Source organism: Coregonus lavaretus (assembly GCF_964263955.1).
Source record: "Coregonus lavaretus genome assembly, contig: HAP1_SCAFFOLD_862, whole genome shotgun sequence".
Taxonomy (NCBI): Eukaryota; Metazoa; Chordata; class Actinopteri; order Salmoniformes; family Salmonidae; genus Coregonus; species Coregonus lavaretus.
The window spans coordinates 31,033-41,581 of NW_028160992.1; the positions used below are offsets into that span (position 1 = coordinate 31,033).

General features: G+C 52.8%; 1 protein-coding gene across 1 annotated transcript in view; it reads right to left on the reverse strand.

Moving 5' to 3' along the window:
* LOC311121236 (integral membrane protein 2A-like) overlaps nucleotides 1–10,182 on the reverse strand; it is a gene marked incomplete at its 3' end in the record, with an annotated part of 28,600 nt that extends 18,418 nt beyond the window's left edge. Inside the window, exons 1-4 of the mRNA XM_084195748.1 lie at nucleotides 9,985–10,182; nucleotides 9,334–9,477; nucleotides 9,043–9,228; nucleotides 8,146–8,256 (exon numbers count right to left, since the gene is read on the reverse strand). Of these exons, the coding sequence (XP_084051874.1) occupies nucleotides 8,146–8,256; nucleotides 9,043–9,228; nucleotides 9,334–9,477; nucleotides 9,985–10,062 (519 nt within the window). The remainder of the gene's footprint in view (nucleotides 1–8,145; nucleotides 8,257–9,042; nucleotides 9,229–9,333; nucleotides 9,478–9,984) is intronic.
* Nucleotides 10,183–10,549: the final 367 nt, after the last annotated feature.

Here is a 10,549-nt window from a genome sequence, read left to right on the forward strand (position 1 = left end):
AGTCTCTACACCTCCACCCCACCACAAAGTCTCTATACCTGCACCCCACCCAGTCTCTACCCCTCTACACAGTCTCTATACCTGCACCCCACCACACAGTCTCTACCCCTCTACACAGTCTCTATACCTGCACCCCACCCAGTCTCTACCCCTCTACACAGTCTCTACCCCTCTACACAGTCTCTATACCTGCACCCCACCCAGTCTCTACCCCTCTACACAGTCTCTACCCCTCTACACAGTCTCTACACCTCCACACAGTCTCTACCCCACTACACAGTCTCTATACCTGCACCCCACCACAGTCTCTACCCCTCTAAACAGTCTCTATACTTGCACCCCACCACAGTCTCTACCCCACCACCCAGTCTCTACCCCTCTACACAGTCTCTATACCTGCACCCCACCACACAGTCTCTACCCCACTACACAGTCTCTACCCCTCTACACAGTCTCTACCCCACCACAGTCTCTACACCTCCACCCCACCACAGTCTCTACCCCTCTACACAGTCTCTATACCTGCACCCCACCAGTCTCTACCCCACTACACAGTCGCTACCCCACTACACAGTCTCTATACCTGCACCCCACCACAGTCTCTACACCTCCACCCCACCACACAGTCTCTACCCCACTACACAGTCTCTATACCTGCACCCCACCACAGTCTCTACCCCTCTACACAGTCTCTATACCTGCACCCCACCACAGTCTCTACCCCACTACACAGTCTCTATACCTGCACCCCACCACAGTCTCTACCCCACCACACAGTCTCTATACCTGCACCCCACCACAGTCTCTACCCCACCACACAGTCTCTATACCTGCACCCCACCACAGTCTCTACCCCACTACACAGTCTCTATCCCACCACACAGTCTCTACCCCTCTACACAGTCTCTATACCTGCACCCCACCACACAGTCTCTACCCCACTACACAGTCTCTATACCTGCACCCCACCACACAGTCTCTACCCCACTACACAGTCTCTATACCTGCACCCCACTACACAGTCTCTACCCCACTACACAGTCTCTACCCCTCTACATAGTCTCTACCCCTCTACACAGTCTCTATACCTGCACCCCACCACACAGTCTCTACCCCACTACACAGTCTCTATACCTGCACCCCACCACACAGTCTCTACCCCACTACACAGTCTCTATACCTGCACCCCACTACACAGTCTCTACCCCACTACACAGTCTCTACCCCACTACACAGTCTCTACCCCTCTACACAGTCTCTACCCCTCTACACAGTCTCTACCCCACCACAGTCTCTACACCTCCACCCCACCACACAGTCTCTACCCCTCTACACAGTCTCTACCCCACCACAGTCTCTACACCTCCACCCCACCACACAGTCTCTACCCCTCTACACAGTCTCTACCCCTCTACACAGTCTCTACCCCACCAGTCTCTACACCTCCACCCCACCACACAGTCTCTACCCCTCTACACAGTCTCTACCCCTCTACACAGTCTCTACCCCACCACAGTCTCTACACCTCCACCCCACCACACAGTCTCTACCCCTCTACACAGTCTCTATACCTGCACCCCACCACAGTCTCTACCCCACCACCCAGTCTCTACCCCTCTACACAGTCTCTATACCTGCACCCCACCACAGTCTCTACCCCTCTACACAGTCTCTATACCTGCACCCCACCACAGTCTCTACTCCACAACAGTCTCTATACCTGCACCCCACCACAGTCTCTACCCCACCACACAGTCTCTATACCTGCACCCCACCACACAGTCTCTATACCTGCACCCCACCACAGTCTCTACCCCTCCACACAGTCTCTATACCTGCACCCCACCACAGTCTCTACCCCTCTACACAGTCTCTACCCCTCTACACAGTCTCTACCCCACCACAGTCTCTATACCTGCACCCCACTACACAGTCTCTACCCCTCCACACAGTCTCTATACCTGCACCCCACCACAGTCTCTACCCCACCACAGTCTCTACCCCTCTACACAGTCTCTATACCTGCACCCCACCACAGTCTCTACCCCTCTACACAGTCTCTATACCTGCACCCCACCACAGTCTCTACCCCACCACAGTCTCTATACCTGCACCCCACCACAGTCTCTACCCCACCACACAGTCTCTATACCTGCACCCCACCACACAGTCTCTATACCTGCACCCCACCACAGTCTCTACCCCTCCACACAGTCTCTATACCTGCACCCCACCACAGTCTCTACCCCTCTACACAGTCTCTACCCCTCTACACAGTCTCTACACCTGCACCCCACCACAGTCTCTACCCCACCACACAGTCTCTATACCTGCACCCCACCACACAGTCTCTATACCTGCACCCCACCACACAGTCTCTATACCTGCACCCCACCACAGTCTCTACCCCTCCACACAGTCTCTATACCTGCACCCCACCACAGTCTCTACCCCTCTACACAGTCTCTACCCCTCTACACAGTCTCTATACCTGCACCCCACCACAGTCTCTACCCCTCCACACAGTCTCTATACCTGCACCCCACCAGTCTCTACCCATCTACACAGTCTCTACCCCTCTACACAGTCTCTATACCTGCACCCCACCACAGTCTCTACCCCTCCACACAGTCTCTATACCTGCACCCCACCACAGTCTCTACCCCTCTACACAGTCTCTATACCTGCACCCCACCACACAGTCTCTACCCCACTACACAGTCTCTACCCCTCTACACAGTCTCTATACCTGCACCCCACCACACAGTCTCTACCCCTCTACACAGTCTCTACCCCTCCACACAGTCTCTATACCTGCACCCCACCACAGTCTCTACCCCTCTACACAGTCTCTACCCCTCTAAACAGTCTCTATACCTGCACCCCACCACAGTCTCTACCCCTCCACACAGTCTCTATACCTGCACCCCACCACAGTCTCTACCCCTCTACAAAGTCTCTACCCCTCCACACAGTCTCTATACCTGCACCCCACCACACAGTCTCTACCCCTCTACACAGTCTCTACCCCACCACAGTCTCTATACCTGCACCCCACTACACAGTCTCTACCCCTCTACACAGTCTCTATACCTGCACCTCACCACAGTCTCTACCCCTCTACACAGTCTCTATACCTGCACCCCACCACAGTCTCTACCCCTCTACACAGTCTCTATACCTGCACCCCACCACAGTCTCTACCCCACCACACAGTCTCTACCCCTCTACACAGTCTCTATACCTGCACCCCACCACAGTCTCTACCCCACCACAGTCTCTACCCCTCTACACAGTCTCTATACCTGCACCCAGTCTGTAACCCTTCATCCAGTCTCTAGCACTCCACCCAGTCTCTACCCCTCTACACAGTCTCTATACCTGCACCCCACCACAGTCTCTACCCCACCACAGTCTCTACCCCTCTACACAGTCTCTATACCTGCACCCAGTCTGTAACCCTCCATCCAGTCTCTAGCACTCCACCCAGTCTCTAGCACTCCATCCAGTCTCTACCCCTCTACACAGTCTCTATACCTGCACCCAGTCTGTAACCCTTCCTCCAGTCTCTAGCACTCCACCCAGTCTCTACCCCTCTACACAGTCTCTATACCTGCACCCAGTCTGTAACCCTTCATCCAGTCTCTAGCACTCCATCCAGTCTCTAGCACTCCATCCAGTCTCTAGCACTCCACCCAGTCTCTAGCACTCCACCCAGTCTCTAGCACTCCATCCAGTCTCTAGCACTCCATCCAGTCTCTAGCACTCCATCCAGTCTCTAGCACTCCATCCAGTCTCTAGCACTCCATCCAGTCTCTAGCACTCCACCCAGTCTCTAGCACTCCATCCAGTCTCTAGCACTCCATCCAGTCTCTAGCACTCCATCCAGTCTCTAGCACTCCACCCAGTCTCTAGCACTCCACCCAGTCTCTAGCACTCCACCCAGTCTCTACCCCTCCACCCAGTCTCTATACCTGCACCCAGTCTGTAGCACTCCACCCAGTCTCTAGCACTCCATCCAGTCTCTAGCACTCCATCCAGTCTCTAGCCCTCCACCCAGTCTCTAGCCCTCCATCCAGTCTCTAGCCCTCCACCCAGTCTCTACCCCTCACCCAGTCTCTACCCCTCCACCCAGTCTATACCCCACCACCCAGTCTCTACCCCATCATCCCACCACAAAGTCTCCACCCCACCACCCAGTCTCTACCCCTCCACCCAGTCTCTACCCTTCCACCCAGTCTCCACCCCACCACCCAGTCTCTAGCCCTCCACCCAGTCTCTACCCTTCCACCCAGTCTCTACCCTTCCACCCAGTCTCCACCCCATCATCCCACCACAGTCTCCACCCCTCCACCTAGTCTCTACCCCTCCACCCAGTCTCCACCCCTCCACCCAGTCTCTACCCCTCCACCCAGTCTCTACCCCTCCACCACACCACCCAGTCTCCACCCCTCCACCCAGTCCCCACCCCTCCACACAGTCTCGACCCAGTCTCTACCCCTCCACCCCACCACCCAGTCTCTACCCCTCCACCCAGTCTCCACCCCTCCACCCAGTCTCTACCCCTCCACCCCACCACCCAGTCTCCACCCCTCCACACAGTCACCACCCAGTCTCTACCCCTCCACCCCACCACCCAGTCTCTACCCCTCCACCCCACCACCCAGTCTCCACCCCTCCACACAGTCACCACCCAGTCTCTACCCCTCCACCCCACCACCCAGTCTCTACCCCTCCACCCCACCACCCAGTCTCTACCCCTCCACCCCACCACCCAGTCTCTACCCCTCCACCCCACCACCCAGTCTCTACCCCTCCACCCCACCACCCAGTCTCTACCCCTCCACCCCACCACCCAGTCTCTACCCCTCCACCCCACCACCCAGTCTCAATCCCTCCACCCCACCAGTCTCTACCCCATCATCCCACCACAAAGTCTCCACCCCTCCACCTAGTGTCCACACCTGCACCCAGTCTCCACCCCTCCACCCCACCACCCAGTCTCCACCCCTCCACACAGTCTCTGCCCCTCCACCCCACCACCCAGTCTCCACCCCTCCACCCAGTCTCCACCCCTCCACACAGTCTCCACCCAGTCTCTACCCCTCCACCCCACCACCCAGTCTCCACCCCACCACCCAGTCTCTACCCCTCCACCCCACCACCCAGTCTCCACCCCTCCACACAGTCTCCACCCAGTCTCTACCCCTCCACCCCACCACCCAGTCTCCACCCCTCCACCCAGTCTCTACCCCTCCACCCCACCACCCAGTCTCCACCCCACCACCCAGTCTCTACCCTCCACCCCACCACCCAGTCTCTAGCCCTCCACAGTCTCCACCCAGTCTCCACCCCTCCACCCAGTCTCCACCCCACCACCCAGTCTCCACCCCACCACCCAGTCTCCACCCCACCACCCAGTCTCCACCCCACCACCCAGTCTCCACCCCACCACCCAGTCTCCACCCCTCCACCCAGTCTCTACCCCTCCACCCCACCACCCAGTCTCTACCCCTCCACCCCACCACCCAGTCTCTACCCCTCCACCCCACCACCCAGTCTCCACCCCTCCACCCAGTCTCCACCCCACCACCCAGTCTCCACCCCTCCACCCCACCACCCAGTCTCCACCCCACCACCCAGTCTCCACCCCTCCACCCCACCACCCAGTCTCCACCCCACCACCCAGTCTCCACCCCACCACCCAGTCTCTACCCCTCCACCCCACCACCCAGTCTCTACCCCTCCACCCCACCACCCAGTCTCTACCCCTCCACCCAGTCTCTACCCCTCCACCCCACCACCCAGTCTCCACCCCACCACCCAGTCTCCACCCCACCACCCAGTCTCCACACCACCACCCAGTCTTCACCCCTCCACCCCACCACCCATTCTCTACCCCTCCACCCCGTCTCTACCCCTCCACCCCACCACCCAGTCTCTACCCCTCCACCCAGTCTCTACCCCTCCACCCCACCACCCAGTCTCCACCCCACCACCCAGTCTCCACCCCACCACCCAGTCTCCACCCCACCACCCAGTCTCCACCCCACCACCCAGTCTCCACCCCTCCACCCAGTCTCTACCCCTCCACCCCTCTACTCACAGTCTCAGGTCTGTTCTCACCATGAGACTGTGTTAGCCTGCTGAGCTAAAGGTCTGTTCTCACCATGAGACTGTGTTAGCCTGCAGAGCTAAAGTTCTAACCATGAGACTGTGTTAGCCTGCTGAGCTAAAGGTCTGTTCTTACCATGAGACTGTGTTAGCCTGCTGAGCTAAAGGTCTGTTCTAACCATGAGACTGTGTTAGCCTGCTGAGCTAAAGGTCTGTTCTAACCATGAGACTGTGTTAGCCTGCTGAGCTAAAGGTCTGTTCTAACCATGAGACTGTGTTAGCCTGCTGAGCTAAAGGTCTGTTCTAACCATGAGACTGTGTTAGCCTGCTGAGCTAAAGGTCTGTTCTCACCATGAGACTGTGTTAGCCTGCTGAGCTAAAGTTCTAACCATGAGACTGTGTTAGCCTGCTGAGCTAAAGTTCTCACCATGAGACTGTGTTAGCCTGCTGAGCTAAAGGTCTGTTCTCACCATGAGACTGTGTTAGCCTGCTGAGCTAAAGTTCTCACAATGAGACTGTGTTAGCCTGCTGAGCTAAAGGTCTAACCATGAGACTGTGTTAGCCTGCTGAGCTAAAGTTCTCACCATGAGACTGTGTTAGCCTGCTGAGCTAAAGTTCTGTTCTAACCATGAGACTGTGTTAGCTTGCTGAGCTAAAGGTCTGTTCTCACCATGAGACTGTGTTAGCTTGCTGAGCTAAAGGTCTGTTCTCACCATGAGACTGCGTTAGCCTGCTGAGCTAAAGTTCTGTTCTCACCATGAGACTGTGTTAGCCTGCTGAGCTAAAGGTTTGTTCTCACCATGAGACTGTGTTAGCCTGCTGAGATAAAGGTCTGTTCTCACCATGAGACTGTGTTAGCCTGCTGAGCTAAAGGTTTGTTCTCACCATGAGACTGTGTTAGCCTGCTGAGCTAAAGGTCTGTTCTAACCATGAGACTGTGTTAGCTTGCTGAGCTAAAGGTCTGTTCTAACCATGAGACTGTGTTAGCTTGCTGAGCTAAAGGTCTGTTCTCACCATGAGACTGTGTTAGCCTGCTGAGATAAAGGTCTGTTCTCACCATGAGACTGTGTTAGCCTGCTGAGCTAAAGGTCTGTTCTCACCATGAGACTGTGTTAGCCTGCTGAGCTAAAGTTCTCACCATGAGACTGTGTTAGCCTGCTGAGCTAAAGGTATGTTCTCACCATGAGACTGTGTTAGCCTGCTGAGATAAAGGTCTGTTCTCACCATGAGACTGTGTTAGCCTGCTGAGCTAAAGGTCTGTTCTCACCATGAGACTGTGTTAGCCTGCTGAGCTAAAGTTCTCACCATGAGACTGTGTTAGCCTGCTGAGCTAAAGGTATGTTCTCACCATGAGACTGTGTTAGCCTGCTGAGCTAAAGTTCTGTTCTCACCATGAGACTGTGTTAGCCTGCTGAGCTAAAGGTCTGTTCTAACCATGAGACTGTGTTAGCCTGCTGAGCTAAAGGTCTGTTCTCACCATGAGACTGTGTTAGCCTGCTGAGCTAAAGTTCTAACCATGAGACTGTGTTAGCCTGCTGAGCTAAAGGTCTGTTCTAACCATGAGACTGTGTTAGCCTGCTGAGCTAAAGGTCTGTTCTCACAATGAGACTGTGTTAGCCTGCTGAGCTAAAGGTCTGTTCTCACAATGAGACTGTGTTAGCCTGCTGAGCTAAAGGTTTGTTCTCACCATGAGACTGTGTTAGCCTGCTGAGCTAAAGGTTTGTTCTCACCATGAGACTGTGTTAGCCTGCTGAGCTAAAGGTTTGTTCTCACCATGAGACTGTGTTAGCCTGCTGAGCTAAAGGTCTGTTCTAACCATGAGACTGTGTTAGCCTGCTGAGCTAAAGGTCTGTTCTCACCATGAGACTGTGTTAGCCTGCTGAGCTAAAGGTCTGTTCTCACCATGAGACTGTGTTAGCCTGCTGAGCTAAAGGTCTGTTCTAACCATGAGACTGTGTTAGCCTGCTGAGCTAAAGGTCTGTTCTCACCATGAGACTGTGTTAGCCTGCTGAGCTAAGGGTTTGTTCTCACCATTAACTGCATGAAGAGGTCCATGAGGTCTTGAGGAGGCAGAACCACCGAGGTGTTCAGGGGAATCACAAAACATGTCCTCAGAGTCAGGTCCAGATATGCCGTCAGCTTCTACACACACACACCAGAAATAAGTCAGAAAACTCTCACTTATGTCTGCCATCATCCATTACAACAACAAAACAGCCGGGTTTCATGTAATGGAATGTTTGTGTAGTTGTATTTAGGCCGTATGTTTGTACGTTTGGGGGGGGGCACGACATTTGGGGGCCCCAAACCAAAATAATAATAATTTATTAATCGTTTTGGGTTGCTGTACCCCCGGAGGTCGAGCCCCCTTGACAGCATATAAACTATAAACACGTCATAAGCTATGATTTTTAAAAATTATTATTACAGGAAATTACCTTTAAAACTGCAAAGTTCTCTCTCAGCCTCATGGCAAAATGTGTCGGATAGCAAGAAATTAGCTCAGGGATTCTTGAAAGTCAATCCTTGTCCGGCAGGGAAACGTTATTTTAATTGTTTAAAAAATGGATTTTGCTGCATTATTTGAGCTTAAAATGTACATTTAGGGGAAAATATTTGTTTTGGGAATTTTCTAAATAATTTCAATATAATTCAATTTCATGTCGTCTCTATGCCTAATTCAATTCCTTGTCTGGAGCAAAGGATCCCAATTTCAACACTCTCCAAAAAAGTGTTAACAATTCTAAAAATGGTCAATAATGGATATTAACTGAATAATTATGTTATGTAGCCCTCTGTGACATTAAAGAATATTTATATCAAAACTGTGATTCCTAAAAGATGTGTCTGGAGATTTGGTCAACTCTGTCAGATTTGTTTAAAATCCTAAATTAAATCAGGAATCAGTGTGTGTCTAGGTGTGTGTACCCTTTGGAAGTCGTGCAGGATATATGCGGGGTCTCCCTGGGCAAAGCGAGGGGTTGAGACACTGATGGTGGCCATGCTGTCAGAGATCTCTACTTCCTCCTCAACGCGGGGAAGATAGTAGGGCTGGCTCTCTACCGCCGCCCCGCTGGACACCTCACTGAACTGCATTGCCCCGTGGTACAGCCTCTACAGAGGAAGAACAGCAGGGGGGCAATCAAAATGTAATGCCCCAAGAGAGAAATTTGGTTTGCAAGCAGGGGTAACATGATAAAAATACAAAAGATTCAGTACCTTGGGTGTGTAGTATCGGTAGAGGCAGGCTGCTCCTACTATGGCCCCAGTCAGGATGAATGCTAGTCCCAGTAGAGTGAGGACACATCTCCCTGTAGAGCCTTGATTACTGCTGCTAAGGTTACCCACAGCTGCCTCAGGGTCCTACACACACACACACAGTGAAATGTAGCAACATGTAAACCCATCAATTGGGTATTCTAAAACAGTACAGTGCAACAATGTTTCAAATAGAAAAAAAACGTGTCAAATTGTGCAACGTTTAATGCAGTAACATAATAAGCTACATTGTCTTATATGTATATTATTTAATAAGGACAGCGCAACCATTTTTCAATCTGACGGAAACTTCACCATTAACTGACAGCTGTCGAAATTCTCAAATGGGCGGTCCCAAATCATGGCGCATCTCACAACAAACGGAGCTTAGCATCTATTCAACCACAGTATCGGTGCTCTACAGACCTCTAACGCACACATACTGGTTCATTCTGCTATGTGCTTCTAGCTTTTATGACCACTGCACCGCCGGCGGGCTCCAGTGTGTCTAGTCTACCGGGTCTCTGAGTGGTGTTGTGGCCGGGGGAAGGCCTCTTCTGTCCCGCTGCAGCGCCATCAGACCACCGCTAATGTCAAGACAGAGAAACTTACTTTCTCCGACACCAGCCCAGCCTCCTTCCCTTGCAGGGCTTTCTGCGCCAGAGCAGAGTTGAATGCTATCTTCACCATGTTACGACAGTACTTAGACGATTATTTATCCCCGGGTATAATAGCGCGCACTAGCTCTCCTGTGAACCGCGTGATTCTGTGACGCACTTTGAATAAACCGAGAGGGGGCTTGATCTCGGTGTGTTCCGGACCGATCACATGTTTGCAGATGTCATTTGGGATTAAAGGGAGGCACAAATAATGTGGATAGAGCTTCAACTACTGGGCTACACTGCAGCTATGAAGCGATAGTCAGAAGAAAATGGCATTAAATAATATATATATATATATATATATATATATATATATATTGTAAATTGTGCATTCCTTGTTTGGCGGTCAGATTTCAGGACCGAGGTCGAACCACATTATTCTAGAATGACCAGCAGGACATGTGGATTGACTGGTTGTGGATGAGGGAGAGAAACCAATGGGAGAGCGACTGCCCCTCTCTTTGAAGCAACGGAAGCTCAAAGCCGACCGAGGTACAGCAGGCATTGTTAGCAGA